This window comes from Anarrhichthys ocellatus, unplaced genomic scaffold (genome assembly GCF_004355925.1).
Source record: "Anarrhichthys ocellatus isolate YVR2014 unplaced genomic scaffold, GSC_Weel_1.0 scaffold27, whole genome shotgun sequence".
NCBI classification, from domain to species: domain Eukaryota; kingdom Metazoa; phylum Chordata; class Actinopteri; order Perciformes; family Anarhichadidae; genus Anarrhichthys; species Anarrhichthys ocellatus.
Window position 1 is genome coordinate 2,614,740 of NW_022280057.1, and position 23,776 is coordinate 2,638,515.

Consider the following 23,776-nt stretch of genomic DNA (forward strand, 5'->3'; position numbering starts at 1 on the left):
CTTACCAGATTGAGTGTGCTGAAGAATCTGCAGAGAGATCGAGGAAAAATACAGCTGGCAAATGATTCTCCTAATGAGAGAATTTTCTCAGGGCTCTATGTTCTTTCTCTTGTCGTGAACACTGTATCCTCTGTCCTGTTCTGTCTCACATGCTTTAGCCAGAGGGCCTCTCATCTATTTTACATGGTAAACAGGAAGCAACACCGCATAGGGTTCAGCTACAATGGCCTAGATATTGTGTTATATAGCCTGTAACTCCGAAGGCCCGAATAATGACTTCTTCTCACCATTCAACCTCATAACTCATGTAACATGTATTAGAAACAAGGATTTTATTCAGATGGAAGTAATTATCTATGCAAATTAAGAACAACAATAGCATACTATGTGAAATAAATGGCCGTTCTTTAAGTGGCCCTTTATTTAGCAGTATTTCCACTCAAAATTAATTAAGAAATGCTGCAAACGGCTGAAGTCATAGCAACAGATCCTTTGGGTCTTAAGTGGTCACTTGTTCACCACAGCTCTGTGTATCGTAGCAACAACTTGAGGATTAGGCAGGAGTGCAGCAGCCTGGGCCAGCTGGGGCAGCAGTGTGTAGGTGGAGGTGCGCAGGTACCGAAAGAGGTCCTGGAAGCCTTGGAGATGAGCGTTGACCTGAGGCGGGACACCTAAAGACCGCCCCAGTCTCCTCAACACGTTCCTGTTGTCAGCAGAGTCCAGCAGCAGGGACAAGTCCTGGACTGAGTCATAGTCCAGCATCTCGATACTCTGACCTGGACGGATCATCATCATTATTATTATTATATTACTATTATTGTTATTTGTTACTTACTTTAACTGAAGCAAAGCAAACATACCTTGAGCTACTTCCCATATTGTCTGAAGTTTTTGCTCCATCTGATATTGACATAGAAAAGAGGACATTGTCATTTCTATAAAAGCAAAATACATTCAACATAATGGGTATTAGCACTGAAACAGTTTGAATTAAACAAAAAATGTAACAATGACAATAAATTAAATTATTTACAAAGTAAAATGCAAAGTATTTACTAGTTAAAGCTTCAGAAATGTGAAGATACTCTGTTTGTTTTTGTTGTTGATACAATTCTAAATTATTTGTGGGGCATTTGTTATTATTTATGCCATTTTCAGTGAATCTCAAAATATGCAACTGAAAATCGGCCATGATTAGTAAATACAGTGTTTAGCTCAACATTCAGTCAGCAGTGAGCTTGTCATTATATTGTGTTTGGTTGTCTTACTCTTGAGTGCATCGAAACAACCCTCTCACATAATTGTACCATAATGGCACCTTGACTCTTAATAAGTTAAACCACTTTACCTCCTCCATGGAAGAGCAGCGTCTTTGCTTTTCCTCCCACGTGATGTTCTCCTCTTTCTGACCGGAGGGCTTAATGTTGGTGGAGACATTAATCACAATAGAAGTAGGATGCACCTCATTGTCATGGCTCAGTGAGTTCGGGCCCCTGCAGGGATGAAATTAATATAAATAATCACGTTGAGCCTGAAAGAGGTCAATTGTATGAGTGATGAGGCAGTGTGTATTATCAAAGCACCTTAGTGGATCTTGAGCAGGAATAAGGGTCCGTGAAGGGGCCTCGGATTGTTCAGCTGCTCTCTCCATGGCGCCGGACAAAGGTGTGTACTGAAGGTCATCCACAGACAATAGTCCTTCAGGCCCAGGACAGTACTCAGGAACCTGCTCTGAATATTGCAACAAGTGTGTATGATCAAAATGTAGTCAAGCAAACTAAGGAGGAAGAGATGTCAAACATCAAGTGCCTGACTCACTGAATCTGTCAGCAGCCAGAAGGACGGCCCAAAGCAGCAGGGCAATGAGGAAAATTGCGGAAGCTGTTGCTGAACCAATCAGGACCATCGAAAACGTTTCTTCTTTTTCTCCTTGATTAAACAGAAAAAAATCACTCAAGTCAAAAGAGACCAAATGAAAAAGTGGCTTGAGAAAATCCGAAGGGTTACTCACTCTTCCCTTTAGGTTCTTTGAGATTCCCCCTGGGCGCAGTGACCCCGCTGTCTGTCAGAAAACAACAGGTATAACTTTCATTGACAAGTTCTCTGGAAAATCAGCCGTCATTAAAACTATTTATACAAGTGTATTAACATTATCATTCAGTCTTTATGGTTTATCTCTCGTTTTTACCTCCTTTAGAGCCGTGAGCTCTCAACAGCAAACACTCTTTATGGACTGTGTCACGTCTGTAACAAGGCACACAGGGCAGCTCCACTTCTCCAGTCATGCTCCTGAGTTCATAATACCTGCGCTCACAACCACATTCATACACAAAAACAAATGCTAGCACTTATCAGGTGACTGGTGTTTAGGCTGGTACTGCAGGTGTAACTCACCCTGAGAGGCACCGACCACACTGGGCATCTCTGGTGGGTGAGCACGCTGTCTTCTTCAGGCAGTTCAGCAGATTGCACTGGATGCATCGCATGCAGGGAGCAACCCCTGTATCTGCGCTGAACGTCTCTTCTCCACACAGAATGCAGACACCTTCACCGCCATCTCCAAAACCACAGTCCTGAGAATGATGTGCAATATAGACTTGGAGTCAAGTAGCATGGCTGGTAAAAGAAGGGGGGAGAAAGGGGAGAAAAATGGTGCCGTCATTGTAATGTGTAATGTGTGTTACCTCTGAGAGCTGTTCTCCTGGCCCACATACAGGGCATGAAACACAGGTGCCGTTAATGTGTAAGAACTCTGTCTGATCGCAGCTGGGCTCGGAGTGCACCAGCACGCACCACACCTGAGGAAACACACAAATATCAGCAGTGGTAGAAATATTCAGAGTTTTTACCAAAGTAGAAGTGGTAATACTACACACAAAAAAAGTTCTTCATTCAAAGTAAGTTTACTGAAGTAAAAAGAGAGGAACATTACCAGCAAAATATGAAATTAAAAGTACTTGTTTTTATGAAAACTATCTTCTTTTGTGGTGTTTTTATTGTATACACAGTGTATATGTATATGTATATAACTGGGTTCTGATGGACCTCGTTGTCATTGCAGTTTGAAAACGGTGTCTGTAGCTTGTAAGAAGAAAGAATAAGGCAGGTTGCTGAACTAGAATTACACTTGAAACAAGTTTATATAAATGGAAAACAAATTAATATATTCTTCCAGCACTGGCAGATTCACTTTTATTTTTTAAGAAAATATAATACTTCAAGAAATTACTCAATGAGCAGATGTTGTGCTCTGATCAATGCATCATATCATGTACAAACCAAAAACGCAAGTAAAGTACAAGTATCTCAATATTGTGATAAGATGTTCTTAGTTACTTTCCACCACTTAATATGATGATGATCTGGGACTAGAGAGTCAAAGTTTTAAAGATCTGTAAAAGGAAATAGCTTGAAGGTCAGACTTACCATGAGCAGAGAAGCAGAGAGACACGCCTCCATTGGAAAACTGTTCATGGTCCTTCTCTAAGGAGGATGTTACCCCTCTGCCTCCCTACACGGACACTGTTACACTGAAAAAGGATGTAAAATAACACATATAAAGATAGCTGATACCAACAAAACTAAACATTCTCAGAGGCTACAAGAGAAAAGCAATAAAAACGTACTGCTCCATATAGTTCAATAAGCAGTGCATCTCTCAGGGACTATTCACTCATTTGCAGCTGCTCCACATTCAGCAGAGGTATAGTGGTGGGAAAAGATCTTTGGGAATGCCTCTCATTCTACATCACTAATGACGCAGGAGAGGTTCCCAACCAGACTATCAACCAATGAATGCGAGACTTTCAGGTCCCCCACCTGGGCGCCTTACGTCACACCTGGTCTTCTCGTATTTCCTCTGGGGAACCTGCTAGCTCTGGACCTGGCCTCTCAGACAGACAGCAGAGGAGGAGGGAAGGGAATAAGAATGTATGAATGAGACCCTTGTTGTGTACAAATGTGTTTCCAATAAAGAGACTTTGTGTTTGTGTGTGTGTGTGTGTGTGTGTGTGTGTGTGTGTGTGTGTGTGTGTGTGTGTGTGTGTGTTTGCAGGCTGAAATAAGGTGAGACCCAAGAATCATAAAAGAGTTCCCAAACAGACAAAATCATTCAGTTGCAATATACTGTTTGACCACATTGTGGTAGCACAGAGCCATAAAACCAACAAGAAAACATATCCTTACATTTCACCCCCCTGACAGGATATTACGGGTGTAAAAAAAGAGGAGATATTGACATACATCAGTTGTTTGACTTGTTTGGACACAAAGGAAAACTGTGGACTTTCTTTACTTTCAGGTCTGTACAGATGAGAACAAGGCAGTCATGTTGGCCATCATACGTCACACAGAAAAGCCAATTAGATTTATTTGAGCAGTTATCAATTGAAGATAATTGTAAAGCTCAAGATTAGAGGAAGAATATTACTTTGACTGTTTGCTGACCTGACATACAAAAAACACACACACACACATACCTGTTGACTCAGTCATAACCATGAACAAATTGAACCTAAAAAGATTATCTTTTCATATCCAGCATTTGCAGAAGCAACCTTTGCAGATGATGTTTTCTGTTTACATGCCAAATCATGTCATCTTTAGCTTTTCGCCGCCGTGAACATTAACGTCAATAACAATCAGTTCTCAGAATGTTAGACAGCAACCCTAAATTTAAAGGTTGTTATGAAATGAGACAAGCCATTTTAATAATGAGACAGTTATGGTACATATGTGTCATAAACATCTACACAAACAAGGGTGTGTGTGTGAAGTATTTCTCAACATCCTGCAGCAGTATTTCTTTAAACTTTAAGCCTTGTTATGATAATTATTACCAACCCTCACTGAGCCACTGGACTCTCTGAAACCTAAAACTAGGAGCATTCACACTGAACAAAAATGACTTGAGTGTGTCAATGGGAGGGTTTTCAAATTCACATTTGCAAAGGTTTAATGAAGTCGTGATTGTACGCTTATCGTGCTTGTTAGTTAAGTTTATTGGTGGCGATTAATGAGTAACTTAGGGAACTAGGGAGCGGGTGTGGAGGTCTTCTTATAGAGGAATGAAGTGATGCTCGGCAGCAGACTCGTGGCTCAGCCAGCTTCTCATGAGCTGACATTGGTTGTTTAATTTCTCCCTAAACAGCTCAAACTTCAGATTTGAAGGAGATGACCGTGGTAAGTCTCAGTTATGTATTCAGCCGCATGACGATACGTTGATAATTGTTGTATTACTTCAAGGTGAATGCAAATTAAAACAATTTTTTTAATCTTGTTGTCACCTTTCAGCAGATCACCATTTGACTGACGAAAGGTTTTTGTTTGCGGTCATGAACTCCGTCAGAAGCCTGTCTTGTCTAACTCTAATCTGTCTGTGTACGCAGCTTCTGGGCTCAAGTAAGATTCAGACCAATTAAATGATTTTATAGCACTTGACAACATCTCACATAGAGTAATAGCTGTAGATACAAAAAGTGTGTATGGTAGCATCACTTTTAATGTCTTCAATTGTCTTATTGTGTTTTTATTGTTGAAGTTTTTTTCATTGTGGAACGATTGAGAATAATGGATTGCTTTGATGGCGTACAATATGCTTGTCAGGCTCCTTTTTTTTGGGTGGGATCTCATGCATCTTCATGGTGTTCTTTATATGCCTGTGTCTTTTCCACCTACGTGTCTTTGCAGCTTCCTCTGCCAGCACCAGCCTGTGGGGTAAGAAGCTGTCGTTCAAGGGTCGTCCGTGTATGTGGCAGCTACAACCAGAAGCTGTGGTACCAGCCCTCCAGGAGCTGAGTGCATGCATGCTTTTACACCGCACCCACATACCAGAGTGGACAGGTTTTGACTACAAAGCACCAGGGGGAGGAGACACACAGCTGGGACTTGGGGGCACAGGTACAAATCTGTCCGTCTGGCTGTTTGGAGAAAAACACAGCTTGGAAAGAGATTTGAAATTGCATGAATGGCACACTGTGTGTTTCACCTGGTCTGGCCGAGCTCGCAGGCTGCGGATCTACATCAATGGAACCAGTAAGTATGAGACCTCTGTGAACCCCATCCTACCCCAGCAACTGGCCCCAAAGGGCTCCCTCACTCTGGGGGTGTCTCATTATATAAACACCAATGGGGAGGTGCAGCAGCAGACTGGGAAGGATCTGCTGGGTGAGATTGGTCTGTTCAGGATGTGGGCCAGAGAATGGAGCGCTGAGGAGCTGAGGGGGCAGAGCTGTGCGGATGGAGACGTGGTGAGGTGGGACCTGCGTCAGTGGCAACACAACTGTCAACCCGAGCCTGACAACAACCTACATTGTGGTAAATATAGTATGACCTCCGACCTTTTCGTTTGCATTTCATGGTCATGCAGTTTGAGCTGCGTAGATTTTAAAAAGTGAATTATAGTCCCAGGGCTTCCTCACCTATTCTCACTGCAAGTTAATCTACTGCAGGTGAGAGTTGAAAGAGTGGGCAGTACAATACACTTTGCTGTTCAGTAACTACAGTTTAAGGTCAAACACAAGGTAAACCACACACCAGTTGAACAGTTACTGGTTCATTAACCTGTTGACAGGTCTAAAAGTTTCCATTTGAAATATTTCATATTTTAAAGCAGCCCTTTTATTTTTATCTTCTAGCATGGTCACTCTATAAAATCAACATGTGGTTCATGGTTCACTCTACGCAGCCTGGAAATTGTTTGGTGTCACTGGAGGAAGTCACAAGAAACTGGGTATGAAGAACATTTGACTAATGACTTTAAACAAACGAGTCCGATTTGAATGAACTCATCTTTGCTCTCATCTCTTATCAGTTGGAGAGCATATTCCCTCACAACATTTCAGTCCATAACATCCTTTTGTCATCCCCAAGGTAATGCAACTTGTATTAGCAAAACACTCCTCTCAGCTGGCAGTGGTGGAGGAAGTATTCAGATCCTTTACTTCAGAAAAAGTAGCAATACTGCATTATAAAGATTCAGCTCAAATTTGAAAGTGCAGTCCTTATACCTGTAAATGTGTTTAACTACTTTTCACCACTGCCAGCTGGTTTCTCGTTAAGACAGAATATCTGTGTGTGTGTGTGTGTGTGTGTGTGTGTGTCTGTATTGGTAAATATAAACTGTGATCATAGCTGCAATCTTGGACAACATTCCTGTCTGTAATTTCTGTTATCTGTGTTCCCATACAGCCGTACCTGCCATGTGGTTAATGATTTTGCTGCTCTACCTACACAACAATCTCAGGTACACCACTATTAAGTCCTCAGTTTGATGTTCCACAGAAGGAAACAGCAATATCCTCAAAGACCCGCTGATCAGAGAACAGGCTTTTTTCTTTATTGAGACAATGTCATTTTCCGAGGAAATGAATGACGTATGTGAGCATTGAGCTGAGTTCAGAGGAAAAGTGGCTGTCATTTTATGAAAGACAATCAGTTGTGTGTAAGTAAATAAAATGGTACAACCTTTTAATAAAGAAAACTTTGTTTTCAGCGATCAACAGCGTTGTCAAACTCCACATGTGACAAGTGGTGAGATAAATTCAAGACATGAAAATCTTTACAATAAGTACAGTATCTATGAGGGCTGCATGGCACGAGTTCTCCAAACTGCAGATTTAACCCATGTCAATGTGATAAATCCCAAGTTTCAGCTCTGAAGTCTACGTCAACGTGGATCCTGCTGCCAATGTAGAAGTGGTTCAGGCAAACATTGCCTCGTTGCTGAGTTCGACCTTCTCTTACGACTTCCTCAACCTGACAGCAGACCCTAACAGCATAAGCATACTCCCTGTGGGTATGTACAGCACACTATAGTCCTCTCGTATATACTGCGTCAGTCAAACATTAACCAAACCCAGATTATACGACCATTATCTTGAAAAAGGATGGATGTTCATGTAACATGAAGTTGACCGTTTCTGCCGGAAGCATATTTACGGTAATAATTGTATGACGTATGTTATGTTTTTTTCTTTTTATAGACACAAAGCAAACTCTGAGTTAAACTGGACATGTTCACTTGATGCGTGAACATTAACACATCCATTAAAGTGATTACATTTACCATGCACTTTCACTGCGATTGTTAAGTGACTGAATTAAAAGGATGCTGCATAGATACACACTAATAAAAAACATATTGCACACCTGCAGAGATGCATTATAAAACTTTACAATTCCATAATTTGATTTCAATCAGACTTCATGCTATTTTTAATTTGAGTTCTTCTTTTTAATGTTCCCTCTTTAAGCTTTTACAATTAATGATTTATTTTGTCTCTTTAAGAGTTACTCCCTGCAGTGTCAGAACCACTGCCAACTGTCAGCTCTGGTACACCTACACCAGGTAAGCATGCAAGAATAAAACAATGCCCATGAATATTACTGGTGTTTTGCAGCAACATGGAAAGATAGCAGTCATTTAGTTTTCTTTATACAGGTGCGAGACAATCTCTTTATGCTGTCATGTTTCCTTCACAGAAACAGGTCCGACTCAAAGTCTGCCAGCTCGACCCACTAACATGTCAACGACAGGAGATCCTCTAGATTACAACGAGACTCTCGGTCAGTTCTCTAAACAACTCAGACGAATCGTGTTTGTCTCATCTTCTTCATTCTTGTTTCTTCTTCAGTTCAGATCTTTACTACCTTACAAGAGAAAACGTATTTTGCTGGCAGCGTTAATAAGCATGAAGGGTATACAATAAAAACACGACAAAGACATTTGAAAACTTTAAAAGTGCTGATCATGTACGTAAAAGAGAGAACTATTATGTGATAAAAGCAGGAAACAATAAGAATGTTGAGAACATAAAGTGCTAAGCCGTGCGGGCAGCAAAGAGGCGGTTTGTTGTTGTATTAGAATTAAGAGTGCTTATTGCAAGTGAGATGGAGAAACACTTTAACTGTTTGCAACTTATTTATGGAACCTGAATCCCAGAGAAAGTCTTTTAAGACACGATTGTCTGGATTTGCGTTGATGGATCTCAGATGATTTTCCTCGCTGCCTTGAATGATTCCAGTCTCACTCATTTAAATGCTTATTCCAACAAATTGATTAGATCTGATTCTGTGATGGATCTGTAAAATAACACCATCTGTCAATATTCAACCTAAGCAGAATGTACAGACCTTGTTGCATACTGCCGGAGTGTGCACATCAAAGCTTCTTTTCCAGGCATATTGGTACTTTAATACTTTAGTTACTGGCTACCTGTACAGTACAGTCATTGGTGTAGAGCAGGGGCGTTTCTAGGATTCAAAGAAAGGGGGGGCTTAGCCCCAAGGGGAGTGGTATGTTTGCGGCAATTTTTTTTGGCACCGTGGATATCATTGTTTCAGACAGTTCATAGATTGGTTCAATCAGAAAGAGTGTGATTTTGCTCTGTAGTTTTGCTTGCATTCAGTATATGATAACACAAGAGATAGAATTTCAAGGGCATCGTGAAATTCGACAACACAAATATGAACTTTTCTCAAATAAAGAGAGAGAAATAATTTTCCCGCTTGTAAATGAAAGACTAGCTTTCATATCCGCGTCACTCCCAAATCCTAATTCTTAAAGGGGCCGCACACAATGGATGGAGAATGGACCTGACAGTGTCAACCTTATATCGTTAAGTAAGATGATGGGCTGTTGGATTGTAATTTGAAAGGGGGAGAAAACATACAAACCAGAACGCACGCACATATGTAGCATGTTAGAGTTATAAATAACTTGTCCATGTGAGAAACAATAGTTATCACCCAAAAAAAAAAAAAGAGTTTTTTGTTTTTTTTTAAAGCCAATAATGCCAAATTATTTGGGGGGGGGGGGGCTGAAGAACATTTTAGGGGGGCGAATAAAAGAGTAGTGGGGGCAGGACAAAGGAAAAATGCTTCTTAGAAAGAACACGTGTTTGTTCTTCTGTATAATGTTTAGCACTTTAGAGATGCACTGCTGTGTTATTATCTGCTGTCTTTTCTCTCCTGCAGTCGGACCAGACACATTCTTCAGAGTTAATTTGAATTTAAGTATGTATGGCAGCCCGACAAAACCAGAGGATAGTATTGAGAAATGGGTAAGAGACTCACATAACTGAACTTGAAAAGCTGTCTAAAAGGAATTTTGTGTACATTGAAGTATTCTCTTTTGGCAAAAGGTGAAAGAACAGCTGGAGGTGAATGGCACCATGATTGTGCTGAATCTCATCATAAAGGAGAACGTTGGCAGGTGGGACCCATTGAATTAATTTAGTTAGTGAGTGCTTAATATATGTGATGTAAAAGTGACAGTTGACATATTAATTATCTGTAATATTCATAGGAACATGGAGCAGCACAGCGGACTGATGGTGAGTGTGCACTTCATTTTAATAGCATAGAGAAAAAGACAAGACAAAAATGGTATAAATGGCATCATTTTACAGTTTAATCTTTTGAATAATATTTATTACCATTTCAGATACTGATATTTACATTGCAACATCTCTCTGGTTTTCTTTTGTTAGATTTTCCACGGCCAACCAAAACAGTAGGTGACCAAAAAAGAGAAGAATAATGGTGCAAAAAGCTTCCTGTTTTTTTTTGCCACTAACTGTATGTTTCATCTGCAGATATTACTGCACCTTCCATGTTCAAGAATACAACATAAACAGCGTGGCAGAAATTCTCACTTTAATTAATGCTACCTTGACATCAGGGTATAAAAATGATTCCATTATTATTCAAACTATGGATTTGGCGATCAAACACATAGGTAAGCTTGCCTGAATGTCTGAGGCTGAATAATCAGTGAAATCTTTTTAATCAACTCTCAAAACTTAAAAAGCCTTTTATTAATTTAAGCACCAGGTCTTTGTTTATTTGAGTGCTTTCATTTGCCTAAAGTCCTGAAATGTTTTAATTTGGGTTCAACTATGTAAGGCACTCATTATAATAAAGGCATTATAAATAAAGTTGTATTATTATCATAAAAGCTGGATTTCCTAACACAAGTAAAGATGTGTTTAGTTATGAAATATGATTTAACATTATTCTTTTTCAGTGACAGCAAACTGTTTAGAAGAAACTACTTCAACAATCTATGGACAATACATTTGGCCTGAAGTGTTTCCACAAGTCAACCAAGAGATAGGATGCGAAAGGCCAAAGTCAGAGACAGGCTCCAGGCTCTGGTAAGACCATTTATCCAGGATTTCATATTTGACCAGAGACAATGAAATCAAGACAATATCTCAATCTAAGCACATCAAAAGACTATAATCTTAAACAATCATCATGCTGTACGAAATGATTGAATATATTATTGACTGACATTGTACAGCGGCGTATTATAAACGTCTTTCACACAATAATAAAGCATATAGTGATTTACAATAGAGGCAACGAGTAATAATGTTCACGGGTTTATTCACACCAGAGTTATCTGAGCCAATATTGATCTTGTGGGATTTTATTTTTGTATAGTTCTCTATTTACTTGTATATCCTATTCATCGTTGTTGCAACAGACTGTTTCCATAGAGACAGCTCAGCGAGACAAGAAAAATCCCTCAATTACACCGTCCTGCTCCAACCAGTCCGCCCACTCTGCACACAAGCTCTGACCCCCACACATGTAATACTGATGGATCACTGCCATACAAAAAAACAATTTCCTAGACGGGAATTATTAATGTAATGAAGGGCTTCAATCTTCTGACATTATCTCTGACAAATGTAATATAAATATTACTCAAGGGACAATATGGGTAATCAGTTTTATGGTCTCTGAGTGAAACCGTTGACGCTTTTAAGACTAAAACACAATCATCAGTGGTGGACATGTGCTTTTAATAATTCTTTTTATAACCCTTTGACTGATGGCAAGTTTAATTAAACCAATCACAAATTTACCAGAAATAATATCTAATGTCTTCTGCCTCTGTTGTTTCTGTCTCCTCTGATTCTCTTCAGTAAGTTAGACTTTGACACTGACACGACCAGCTGGGCTAAACCTGATATGAAAAACTGCAAACCGCTTGTGATCATATCAGACCTTGACAATATCACTGTCACCACTGGTAAGAGGATCAGTCACACACACCGGCTGGTTAGTTTACATTATGATATGATTTTAAAAGATACTTGGAAACAAAACATTTCCCTTCTTGTGTATTCTTTATCCTTTCATCTAAATAAAACTACAACAGAATAACCTGCTGAAAACACAGCAAAAAGCATTAATGACATTACTGATTCCTAGGTAATGCGGCTGAGGTTGTGGAAATGATTCAGGACCTTGTAGATGTTCAGTTAGGTAACAGTGCAGAGCTCTCTTCCTCCAAGCTGGATACAGTGGTGGAGAAGCTCAGTGAAGTGGTTGCCATCAGCAGCATCAAACCTGCGATTGGTGCCGATATCGTCAATATTATTGCAGACATCCTGCTTTCCGAAACATACGTCACTCCAGTGGCTAGCATGTAAGTGGAGAGGGAAGTGTGTTTCTTGAGCACCTCAGTAAATGTAAAGCTGAACATAACTTTTGAAGACTTTTGAGATTTTACAGAAATACATATTCCTTCTAAATCCTATATTTTCTAATCTTACTTTCTTGTTAATCAATCTGGGTTTTTTTTGTCTTTGGGAAAGTCTCCTTAACCTGACAGACAGAATGGGGAACAATATGGATTTCCAAGAAGGATCTATCAGTATATCAGCCCCCTCGTTTGCCCTGTCCATGGTCAACGTAGATCAAAACGAATTCAGTGGCCTTACATTTGGTGTGTCCTTTGATTCTTCTAACCTGAATCCCGAGGTAAGACGCTGGAAATGGTTCCACCTTTTAGGACAATGTTTGTGACACTAATGTCCTGGAAACAGTGTTAATAAAAAGACATTGTGGCCTCAAGCAGTTGTGGCAGATTAACCTTTAACAAGAAAGCAAATGACAAGAGTTGGAAGTCTGACACGGCGTCTTAAGGTTGACAGGTGATTAGAAATACCTTGTTTTTCCACAGATTTTTGTCAACCACAGCTTTGTGGGTGGACTGCTCCCTGACACGAATGCAACTATCTCTTTGCCCTCTGAACTCCACAACTTCTTCCCTTCTGGAGAAAGAAATACAACTCGTATCCACTTTCAGTTCTATGGAACAGATGACCTTTTTCAAGTATTAAATCTTCTCTTGTTACTATTTGCAATCTAGTTGTTTTCCTTTTATTTGGTTGTTGTTGTTTTTGCTTTTTTTTCTTCTTCTTTTATTTTCAGATGCTGAAAAAATATTGAAATATTTCCTGCAGACCACATAATGCTCACAGTTGTGACATTTTGGAACATACGCTTATTTGCTGTCGTGCAGAGTTAAACGAGAGATTGACACCACACTCGTGGTTATGGTTAGCTTAGCATTAATACTGGTAACAGGTGGAAACGGCTAGCCATTTGTGGTGTGTGTTTATCTGTGAGCTGTAGAAGATTTTGAACTGAACCAGGCTAGCTGTTTCCCCCTGGGTCCAGTCTTTGTGCTAAGCTAAGCTAGCCGGCTGATGGCTGTAGCTTCATATTTACAGTATTTACTTTAGAGTGATGTCATTCATCTCATTTAACTCTATGCAACAAAACGACAAAGCATAAATGTCAAACTATTTCTTCTAGAAAAAAACAATGAAAAGTGGCACTAAATTAATTTAATTGTCCCACTATTTAAAGACGAAAACAATCATATAGTTAAACATGGCAAATCTGCTTTCTCTCACTGTAGCACATTGTATTGACCACTGAGCTTATCCTTGTCCTGCCTCTTGTGTGACAACCTTTTTTTTTTTTTTTTTAAAAGGACCCAGACACAACCAATGCAACACAGAGCAGCTGTACATTGAATTCCTTTGTAGTATCTGCCTGCATCAATAACAGCCTTATCAACAACCTGAAGGATGGAGTGGTGGTGACCCTCCGCCATCGAACACCCAAACAAGTGAGAATGAATTCAGTTCATCAGTAAGAAGAAGAGCTTGTATTTCACTTTATAACCACCATCACCTCCATGTTGTCTTTATTTTACAGCCAGAAGACAAGGTTCAGTGTGTGTTTTGGGATTTCCAGAAAAACGGTAATTATTTATCATACTTTATATGTTTACAGTTGGATTTAGATGATTTACAGTAATTCAGCCACATGAAACTTTTGAGGAACCAGTGACATCAATAAAGACCCGTTAACACAGGAAGCTGTGTGTCTGCTGATAAGCTGCTGTGATCAAATGTGTGTGTGTGTGTGTGTGTGTGTGTGTGCGTGCGTGTGTGTGTCAGGTGGGCGGGGCGGTTGGAACAGCAAAGGTTGTAAAACCCGGAGTATTTCTGCTAATCGGACCAGCTGTCTCTGTGATCACCTCACACATTTCGCTGTGCTGCTGGTGAGTCACTGGTCTGCTTTTTATAAATCAAACCAGGGAACAAACCACTCCCACAAGTACCAACATACTGAGTGCAATCGGGCCAGTAGCGGACTGCTGACATACAGTATATTTCTGCTAATGATGCAAGAAGCTGATGTTAACACCACAATGTGTGAATTTCAATTATATCATTGTTTTTTTTCAAATAAATATAAAGGGATGAGTTTTAACAGTGCATTGTGTTTCAGGATGTATCCAGAACACCCATCAGTGATGCTGACAGCCAGATTCTGACAGTGATTTCATATCTTGGTTGTGGTATATCCTCCATCTTTCTTGGCATCACTCTTCTCACCTACCTTGCTTTTGAGTGAGTCCCCCTGAGGGACACCAACACAGTAATCACATTGCATCAAGGTTTATATTATAAAGACCATCTTTGCTGCAATAACCAGCGAGAGGAGGCTGAAGGAAGAAGTTCCATAAGCTGCATTAACTGAAATGTTGCTTCATAGCAGATTGTGTTAAAATCAATTTGTTTCCTATTTGCACATGCCTAACATCACGGTGAGATCTGAATTGTTCCCTGTGTCTGTCCATCTCGTACACATTAGGAAGCTGCGTCGAGACTACCCATCTAAGATACTCATCAACCTGTCAGCTGCAATGCTGGGGTTGAGCATCTTCTTCCTTCTGGACTCCTGGCTCTCATCCTTCTCCAACTACAGTCTGTGCATTGCCACTGCTGCAACGCTGCACTACTTCCTGCTGGCTTCGTTCACCTGGATGGGCCTGGAGGCCGTGCATATGTACTTCGCACTGGTCAAGGTCTTCAACATCTACGTTCCCTCCTACATCCTCAAGTTCTGTGCTGTAGGATGGGGTAAGACAGAACTCAGAGTGTTGCTCGCTGTAGTTGGGAAAGTCCAGTTGGCTTTGATTGGCTGTTCAGGAGTGGGTTTTGATTTGTTTGGGTCAAGCAGCTGGGGGTTTAGTTGGTAACACTTTATTTTACAAATCTGTAATTTCTAATGTAATTTCCAAGACGTGTCCTGGAAATTGACCTAAAATAGGTATGTCCTTGAATTAATTAGTTCCATTTACACCCAATTAAATATTTACTCATCGCTCATTTATTATTACAAACTTTATTCGCCTTATATGTTGAAATATATCCTTGACATGACAACAAGACTCAATTCATTTAGTGTAAATCTCATTAAGTGGATGTGCAACTGTAGAACAAAGTCTTTGTTTTTATCTATAATTATATTAGGTTGAAATAAATAAATAAAATAAAGCCTTACTACGGAGTTAGGAATGTCAGCGATTTAGAATTTAATAATTAGGATTGTATGTGTCCTCACAGGTATTCCTCTGGTCATAGTCAGCTTGGTGCTGGCCATAGATAAAGACGCCTACGGCAGCGCTGTGCCTGAAGAGTCTGCAGTGATGCTTCAGTCCACTGACCAATTGTAAGTTACAAGCACTGGTCTGTCGTTGAAACCGGAGTGAATCCTTGTGAGTCATGGGAGCATCATGTCTGAATTGTGTGATGAAAACTGTGAGATGGGAGCCTGATGAAATTGATGAGATCATGAATTCATTGTTGAGGATGAGAAAATTGCACAAAACAACAACAAACAAGCAATAAATCCCAAACTCTGCTGTGTCGAACACACAGAAAGCAATGTAGCTGATGACATTCATCCTAAATCCCAGAGTAAATGACATGATGATTATCTCTCTCCCTCCCTCCAGCTGCTGGCTGCAGATTGACGTCTTCTTCTACGTAACCGTGGTGGCATTTGTCCTTCTGATCGTGCTGTGCAACACCTTTGTATTCATCGTGGTTCTGATCCAGATCAGACAGATGAGTTCCAATAAGCACTCAACAAACAGCCGCATCTCTTTGCATGACTTGAGGGCGGTGGCCAGTCTCACGGTCCTGTTAGGCCTGACGTGGTCGATGGGCTTTTTTTCATTTGGGCCAGGCAAAGTGGTCTTGATGTACCTGTTCACCATCTTCAACACCTTGCAGGGTAAAATATGAGCTGTGGCTGGTGTTAAGTATTATTAGCTACAGAGGAGCGAGTCATTTTTCAACACATCTGTAGTTCAGATCTTTTTTTTTGTCTAAACTCATCATGTGTGTTATTTTGCATTTACCACCATGCACTTTGCAGTTAATCTTAAAATAAGATAAGATAATCCTTTATTAGTCCCGCAGTGGGGAAATTCACAATCTTCTTGGTTTTAAAATGATTTCATAATTTTGGTTTGATGTTGTTTTTTGAGACGTTACATTTGAACATAAGAGCACTTTTAAGAATGCAGTTAAAGATAAAATGAAACTATATTAAATTTTAAAAAAAGTGCTAAGAGAAATAGAAAAACAAAACTACTACTATGTCTGTATCATGTTGTATTATTTCACAATTGTCTCATATGTCTGCTCTTTTTTTTTTACAGGATTCTTTGTCTTCTTCTTCCACTGTTTGATGAAAGAAAATGTGAGGAAACAGTGGAGAATGCACTTGTGCTGCGGACGTTTCAGACTCAGTGATTACTCAGGTAGGCTACATATTGTTTGTGGACATAGGACTAATTGCAGAACAATGGCCAGATGGTTAAGGGTGAGCTATTTTCAGGATGGTTGATGAAAAAGGTTTTCATTCTCGTCCCCTGTGTGTTCAGACGGGAGCCGCTCTATGACAATGGGCGGTCGCTGCAAAAAGAATCATCTTATTAACTCCGACTCAGTCGCTTCTGACAACACTTCCACCATCAGAAAGGTCTCCGACTCCTCCACAGGATCAACACCAAACCACCACCAGGGGGCGTGAGCGGGCCTCTGTATGTGCCATTCTGGACATCTCTACCCTTCAAGATCCATCGTGCATTCACTAACACTCATAGCAGAACATAGAACAGCTTCGTGTCTGTTATGGGTTAGGGAAAGGATCAAACAAACCGTACGTTCAGTGGGATACACAAGGTCCGTGGACTCTCCTGCACCATGATCAGCCATGAAAATTATAATAAAATGAAATGATGTCAGTTCAAAGTCCAGTAAAGATGTGTGCTATGAAAAGTACACATTTTATGCAGGCAGCTCATATTTAATCTACAGTTTACCTTCAAGGTTTACAGTACTACTTTCACTGTACAGTTGAATCACAGAAACAAATATTCAGTGTTTGTAAAACGTTTAATAGTAAAGTAATAAGTGAAGTAAATGTTGCATCGGAAGCAGTTATAAGAGTTTTCCATGTAAATGTAACGTGAATGTAATGGAAAAGACAGTATCTGTAAACAGCAACTATTAATACATAATAAATTATACTCATGAGTGTTTTTTTGTCATATGTAAGACCAGTCTGCTTCTTCTTTTGACCTTTAAAGTTTCCCTGCTTATGATGTTTCCTCTGAATACATGTTTTAAAGGTATACTTCATATCAATGATAGTCAAATATTAATGTAGGTTTTGTGGGCGTCTGAAGATTGCTTTTTCTCTGTGCAGATTTCAACCCATCAAGAGCTCCACTGATTGTTCTTGACTGTAAACTAAAGTAAGACTTTAATTTGTGGACTGACTTATCCTATTGAAATAATGTATGAAATAATGCTGCAATTGAAACAACATCATAATTTGGTAACATAGAACATCTACACAATGAGCAAACAACTAGTTTTTGTATCACAGACTACTGTTATGGTCTGGCTCTAAAACCATAGCAAATGATCATGAAAACTCAGGCAAGGAGTTAACCAAACAAAGTCCTTTATTCCACAAAGACCAGGACATTTCAATTTGCAACAAAAATTTGCATTCTCCGCCAGTTCAACTCTAGCAACATCCTACTGCTGCCAGACATTCCGTGCAGCACACCAGGTGTGTCAGGGGGGAAGAAGCCAGCTCTCCCTCCGGATGGGGCGGGTCTTATAGACGAAGGCAGTGGCCAGCTGCCTCCAATCTTCTTGAACGCCTCACTCTCCAACGATCCAGGACCCAGGGACACTGAAAGATAGACAGGGTCCCCACAGGAACCTGGACATCAACCATGCCCACATCTCTACATCACAAAAAACCCTGCTTATTTTAAAGCATATACTATTACCTACTATCCTCGAACCCAGTCACCTCAACATTTGCCCACCATTCCTTCAACTATGGCCTCATAGCCCATCCCAGCTACTGGTACCTTGAAGCAATTTTTAAGAGAGAGACAGAGAACAAAGTTGAAAGAAAATATGCAACAACAATTACTGACATAGGGCCCTGGACAACGCGGCAGAAACAATATTGTCCTTCCCTTTAATGTGCCGTCTATCCAAAGAGTATGATTAAAGAAGCAGGGACCATTTTATAAGTCACTGATTTGGACAGCGCATTCTCGATAAAATCGCTGTTTTATCGGCTTTGCATCCCCTCTGCTGTCACACCACACTGATTATCTCATTATACTACAGGGTTAGGTTTAACAGACAAAATGCAACACAGTTTGATCTGTTATTATAAGATAAGATAAGATAATCCTTTATTAGTCCCGCAGTGGGGAAATTTACAATACAGATGTATCACAGTAAGTATAAAAAAGCGTATTGTAATAAATAGGGTCCAACACATTATTGCATTGGGAGAGAACTACAAGTCAACCACAGAACCCATAAAGTTCTTCAGATATGGAGGTCTATTTAAAACTAATACAATTTTGTATTTTCTACCAGGTAAGATGTTAATGAGGTTTAACTTTATGATGTAATATCCAGATTTTTAAAAGTAGTATTTGAAATCAAGCCTCTCTGACTGCCATTTCACTTTAGCGGTGTTGTTAAACTCTGTGCTCTTTGAAAGTGCGCCTGAGGAATGTTTTAATAAGGTGTCAGCCAGGTACTGGAGGAACTCGCAGGATGACATTCTGTTCATTGCTGGCTGTGTTCGGGACACATCACACGCCCTCCCAGTCTAACACATCATGTTACTTTGGAGGCTCAGTGAGCAAAATATTTTGTCTAGGAGGAACGTTAACGTTGGTTCTTCGAATCTAATAGATTGTTCTGATGTTCAGACTCAAGCCAGGTGAGGCTTTTTTCCAACAATTTCGTCTGCTGCTCATTTAGGTGCAAACTTTAGCTTTGATTCAACCAGTCAATGCAAGGACGCACTCCGTGGTCATCTTTGCTCGATCATCAGGTCAGGTAAGTGAAGCAAGTTACTTAAAATATAACTGACGCAATGCTTTGGTTCTTAATTCACAAACAGCAGTTCAGTTCAGTTTCTTTTCTATCACGTATGTAATCTGATTATTTACACTTCACATAGTTTTTAGTTACAGTGGCTGACTTAATGTTTTCCCAAAAATAGGTTACATTCATTATGCATTTCAACTCACACAATATATTACCTCTCAGGTATTTTTAAATGTCCAACCACAATGCCCACTTTTTTTTTCACAAATGCCAAAGTGAACTCTTCCAGATCTTGACATGTTTCTCAGAATTGATCATCTGGTGCTGGAGTGAACATACTGTGCACCATCGTGTGATTTTCATGCATTGTATAACATGTTAATACCGGGACCTAAAATGTCCCAAAGTGAAAGGTGTACTTTACACTTACTGTTTGTGTGAAATTGAGATTAAAATGCTTACAATAATTAGCATCCAAGAGAAAAGGGCTATTGTGTTTTCAGGGATGCAATGAATACAATCTTTTAATCACTATATGCAAAGAAAGACCAAGTAAAAATGTGGACTGGTACATAATCCTTAAATGGATTAGGTTGTGTAAAATACTGTAAAGAAATTTCTGTAAAGAAATAGAGCAGAAACATCAAATCTGTTGTTGTATGTATATTAACAACCTGTTTTGTCTCAGTCACAGCTGACCCATGGAGGACAGAAATGACAGTCCCATGGCTGTGAAGGTGGAGGAGCATTCTCGTTGTGTCATTCTGACTTACTTCCAGGGGGACATCAACAGCATGGTGGATGCTCACTTTACCCGTGCTCTCAGCAAAGTCTGTAAGGCCAATGCACCCGTAGCAAAGATGAAGAAAATTCTTAAAACGATTAAACTGGGTAAGCACGCAAAAGCAACAGTGTATGACCTACTCGACTACAAACAGGACACATTCATCCTCACTAATTTATTTATTTGTCCCCCATAGAGGAATCCAGCCCCTGTCAGGGCAGTGCTGTTGACTGTTACTCAGAGTCACAGGTCCCTCCCCCTGAGCATCTCCTGAACTTCAGCCCTGCAGAAGGCTCATGGCACTCGTTTGCTGCCAGGGCAGCAGAGGGCCCCGGGTTGCAGTCCATCGCCTACCCCCTGTCCTCCAATGGGTTGAGTCTTACCGGACAGCAATACGCCACATCTCTGCTCAACCTACTGCATAATGATCGGGTTGAGATGGGACCCAGCATGGCCTCCGGCTCCAAGCCAGAACTGCAGTGGACGGTCCCTCAAGGATTTAGAGACTCCGTGGACCCCTCTGCGGGCTTTGAACCTGGTAGGCCTTCTGCTGCAATTAACACCTTTAAAGCTGTCTTCCAACAATCTAATGATGAACTTCTTGATATTTGTTAATGTGCCTACTGATTACCTTCTCGATGACGGGGTTATTTGTCATGGGCAGCACTACACAAGCTGTTTAAATACTTGTAGTTGTGTCTGTTGTGGCCCTGAATGAGCTTAAGTCTGAGAGAAATAACCCCTAGTGATGTCATCCAGGTCATCTCGACTTAGACATCAAATTATCAACAAAGAGCACCAAACTGGTAACCTGACCCGGCAGATGATTTGTTACACAAAACCATCAGAGAAGTTAGTTAGTAGTTGCCAGTAGCTTTGTGAACGTCCTGTTGATGGATGAAAGCTAATTGGGAAATAATTGCATCATGCAGTAGTGAAACTCACCTCACACAGAAACAGGAAACTGTGGGATGTCTCAGTTGGGAACTGTCTCTGCCATTACTTCCTGTTATGTATTTACGTGTTTCTATTTTTGAGGTCCCTTAAGTAAAGTAGAGGCGTCACTTCTCAGATCAAATCAAATCAGAGCACATAAAAAGTCACTCATTTGCTACAATGATGATGCATTACCATGTAACTTAAAGTGACACATAAATAGAAAGTGATTATGTGCAGTTTAACAAATAAGCTTTGTTAGCTAATTAGACAAGAGACTACCTATAATTACTCGGTCCTATTTTGAGTTATTTAGGAACTTTTTGTTACGTATTTGTTAATGACCTGTTCCTGACTTCTTCACTCGTTTGCTGGTAACCACTTATGAATTTATGAATCTTATTCTGAGAAATGCTCCTGTGTGTAAAGGATAAAAATATATGTAATACAGCTTATTATTACTCAGCATGTTTTAAGACAAACTTGTTCATGAACATCCATTAATGCTAAGTAATCACTGACATTGTCTCCTCTCTGTCAGGACGACGTCTGGACAAGAAGGACTTGTACTGGTATTGAAGCGAGACGGGGGGCGGCTTCAACTGCACCACATACTGGTGGATCTGCAAAGCCACCTGGCTTTCTGTTCAACTGTCGGATGATTTCTGGTCAAACAGGCCTCACTGAGTGTTATCTGAGAATAATCGCAAGATAAACACTGCAGCGCTTCCATTCCTTTGCTGAAATGACCTCAGTACATCAGCATGTAGCAAGTGGAGCGACCTTTCTGAAAGGGAACACTCTTCGACCAACCTGCTCTTCAACTCTGTCACTCCTCTCGCAGATCGTAGATCACTGTATACGATACGTTGTTGCTCCAGTTGGATGAAGGGCATTTTCTTCTGCCTTTATCAGGCAGTAAATAGACCAGTATTACAGTAAGTTAAAGAATGAACATTTGTGAGTGTGTAAATATTGATGTTAATATCTACAGTTTCAGTTGTTATGAGACTATTTCATATACTCAAACAAACAATAAAAATAGGGATAGTGATGTTAATGACTTGTTTTATGTAAACTTAAAGTCATGCACTGTACAAAAATGGAATCATATAGAAACTTAAATATCTGGGAAGACCAACAAAAACATCTCAAACACATCTGTGCTGAAGACAGATGTGTTTACTGAACATATTAAAAATGTGAAATACGTTTGAAGTAAAACAAAGAGTGTCAAAAACATTATTCTGAAAAGTAATGAGCATCAGACACACACAATGACCAATACTGACACTTAATGATGTTTTGTATATTTTGTATATTTTCCATTTACTTTATACATTTACATTTTAGAGGGAAATACTGTACTTTTTACTTCACCACATTTATCTAACAGCTATAATATAATAAGCTACTACAACATTAAGGTAGGCTACCACTTAAATATTAATGTATCAATAATGATTCAAACATATATTGGTATAATGCCGGTACCATTCTGTATAATGATTACTTTGACTTTTCTGTTGCCAATACATCTGAACTTCTACTGAAGTAGATTTTATACGCAAGACTTTTTCTTGTTATGGAGTATATTTATAGTGTGGTATTTCTACTTTTACTTAGTAAATTCTATTGATGTCTTCCACCACTGCATATGATGTATATTTACCTGTAGTTATTGATATTGTGGAAACCAAGGTGTTCAATATTGAATAAATAAATGAGACATTATGAAAGAAATAATCATGTGAAGAAATACATGTACTGTTTGTCTCAATTGACCGACAGAGACTTGATGATTAAGAATGGCAATATGAAATAAAATGATCTTTGGGGAAAATGGTGTTGTGGAATAAAAATGACTTCTTGTATGAAGTATTCAATAATGAGCACTTTAACTGACATTTTCCCCATGAAGACGCTGAATGGAGATCTGCTGCTGTATGAAGTCCATGGGGCAATTAGTGAACTAATGAAAGGACAATTTTGCCAACAGGAAGTGTAACTCAATAGAGTCTACAAGATGTTTTTTCCCATCACCAACACCACCATCCTTAATTTCCTCAGCTCTTATCACCTGTTTGTTCCACTACCTTTTCACACATCCACATGATCTATTCCATTTAGTGCCTCAAGACGGTGATGGTGCAAAAGTATCATAATTATAAATGTGGAGAGTACAGTGGGTGATGTTTTAGTCGAACTTCAGAGGCCGGTTGTCATTGTTGGAGCATGTTCGCGCCTTGCGTCTGGCTCTGTCGACACAAATTTCCCTTGAAGCTTGGCGAGGAGGGTAATTCAAGTTCTACACTTTGATGACACTTTTTGAAAGGTGCGAACTTTGGACGTTAACAAGATAGTTAAAGTTTATCTCAACTTCAGACAAGAGGAAGTTTAGATTGAAAGTACGTCATCATCTAAAGTCTAATCAAGTAGAACACTGGTCATTTTTTATAGAACTCAACAGACATGACAATCACATATATGACACATAAATAAGGAA

At 39.7% G+C, this 23,776-nt stretch overlaps 4 protein-coding genes across 6 annotated transcripts; 3 read left to right on the top strand and 1 right to left on the bottom strand.

The window, feature by feature from the left end:
- Window positions 1–505: 505 nt before the first annotated feature.
- On the bottom strand, window positions 506–3,474 carry LOC116391684 (tumor necrosis factor receptor superfamily member EDAR-like). The gene is made up of 10 exons (XM_031862466.1): window positions 3,427–3,474; window positions 2,685–2,798; window positions 2,395–2,573; window positions 2,189–2,304; window positions 2,012–2,062; window positions 1,819–1,929; window positions 1,584–1,731; window positions 1,349–1,493; window positions 861–900; window positions 506–776 (listed from the first exon to the last, which is right to left on the bottom strand). Exons 1-10 carry the CDS (start codon window positions 3,472–3,474, stop codon window positions 508–510), a joined length of 1,221 nt encoding a protein of 406 aa, XP_031718326.1. The 3' UTR covers window positions 506–507.
- A 1,620-nt stretch (window positions 3,475–5,094) lies between these two features.
- adgrg4a (adhesion G protein-coupled receptor G4a) lies at window positions 5,095–13,963 on the top strand. The gene is made up of 21 exons (XM_031862467.1): window positions 5,095–5,181; window positions 5,293–5,400; window positions 5,689–6,315; window positions 6,636–6,730; window positions 6,812–6,870; window positions 7,189–7,243; window positions 7,493–7,530; window positions 7,647–7,795; window positions 8,288–8,347; window positions 8,482–8,565; window positions 9,976–10,061; window positions 10,143–10,213; window positions 10,307–10,334; window positions 10,491–10,513; window positions 10,596–10,738; window positions 11,027–11,156; window positions 11,937–12,043; window positions 12,226–12,442; window positions 12,612–12,777; window positions 12,980–13,132; window positions 13,799–13,963. The coding sequence occupies exons 2-21, from the start codon at window positions 5,334–5,336 to the stop codon at window positions 13,961–13,963; spliced, it is 2,523 nt and encodes an 840-aa protein (XP_031718327.1). The 5' UTR covers window positions 5,095–5,181; window positions 5,293–5,333.
- A 334-nt stretch (window positions 13,964–14,297) lies between these two features.
- LOC116391925 (adhesion G-protein coupled receptor G2-like) lies at window positions 14,298–17,670 on the top strand. The gene is made up of 7 exons (XM_031862939.1): window positions 14,298–14,374; window positions 14,605–14,726; window positions 14,971–15,239; window positions 15,726–15,831; window positions 16,118–16,398; window positions 16,829–16,930; window positions 17,054–17,670. The coding sequence occupies exons 3-7, from the start codon at window positions 15,023–15,025 to the stop codon at window positions 17,200–17,202; spliced, it is 855 nt and encodes a 284-aa protein (XP_031718799.1). The 5' UTR covers window positions 14,298–14,374; window positions 14,605–14,726; window positions 14,971–15,022; the 3' UTR covers window positions 17,203–17,670.
- A 1,666-nt stretch (window positions 17,671–19,336) lies between these two features.
- On the top strand, window positions 19,337–23,103 carry vgll1 (vestigial like family member 1). Of its 3 annotated transcripts, none has more exons than XM_031862866.1 (4): window positions 19,337–19,559; window positions 20,239–20,441; window positions 20,531–20,872; window positions 21,812–23,103. In XM_031862866.1, exons 2-4 carry the CDS (start codon window positions 20,252–20,254, stop codon window positions 21,847–21,849), a joined length of 570 nt encoding a protein of 189 aa, XP_031718726.1. In that variant the 5' UTR covers window positions 19,337–19,559; window positions 20,239–20,251; the 3' UTR covers window positions 21,850–23,103. The 3 variants fall into 3 exon arrangements, with proteins under 3 accessions (XP_031718726.1, XP_031718728.1, XP_031718727.1); XM_031862868.1 differs by having other exon boundaries at window positions 20,245–20,441; XM_031862867.1 differs by lacking the exon at window positions 19,337–19,559 and having other exon boundaries at window positions 19,801–20,441.
- The last annotated feature ends 673 nt before the right edge of the window (window positions 23,104–23,776 follow it).

Excerpts from the sequence above, each read along its gene's own strand:
- LOC116391925 (XM_031862939.1), top strand. The coding sequence starts at position 15,023 with ATGCTGGGGTTGAGCATCTTCTTCCTTCTGGACTCCTGGCTCTCATCC. Across the intron at positions 15,240-15,725 it reads GTTCTGTGCTGTAGGATGGG|GTATTCCTCTGGTCATAGTC; the intron begins GTAAGACAGAAC and ends GTGTCCTCACAG. Across the intron at positions 16,931-17,053 it reads CAGACTCAGTGATTACTCAG|ACGGGAGCCGCTCTATGACA; the intron begins GTAGGCTACATA and ends CTGTGTGTTCAG.
- adgrg4a (XM_031862467.1), top strand. The coding sequence starts at position 5,334 with ATGAACTCCGTCAGAAGCCTGTCTTGTCTAACTCTAATCTGTCTGTGT. Across the intron at positions 6,731-6,811 it reads AGGAAGTCACAAGAAACTGG|TTGGAGAGCATATTCCCTCA; the intron begins GTATGAAGAACA and ends ATCTCTTATCAG. Across the intron at positions 7,244-7,492 it reads TACCTACACAACAATCTCAG|CGATCAACAGCGTTGTCAAA; the intron begins GTACACCACTAT and ends CTTTGTTTTCAG.
- vgll1 (XM_031862866.1), top strand. The coding sequence starts at position 20,252 with ATGGAGGACAGAAATGACAGTCCCATGGCTGTGAAGGTGGAGGAGCAT. Across the intron at positions 20,442-20,530 it reads TCTTAAAACGATTAAACTGG|AGGAATCCAGCCCCTGTCAG; the intron begins GTAAGCACGCAA and ends TGTCCCCCATAG. Across the intron at positions 20,873-21,811 it reads CTCTGCGGGCTTTGAACCTG|GACGACGTCTGGACAAGAAG; the intron begins GTAGGCCTTCTG and ends CCTCTCTGTCAG.
- LOC116391684 (XM_031862466.1), bottom strand. The coding sequence starts at position 3,474 with ATGAACAGTTTTCCAATGGAGGCGTGTCTCTCTGCTTCTCTGCTCATG. Across the intron at positions 1,494-1,583 it reads CCTGCTCAAGATCCACTAAG|GGGCCCGAACTCACTGAGCC; the intron begins GTGCTTTGATAA and ends TCATCCCTGCAG. Across the intron at positions 777-860 it reads AATATGGGAAGTAGCTCAAG|GTCAGAGTATCGAGATGCTG; the intron begins GTATGTTTGCTT and ends TGATCCGTCCAG.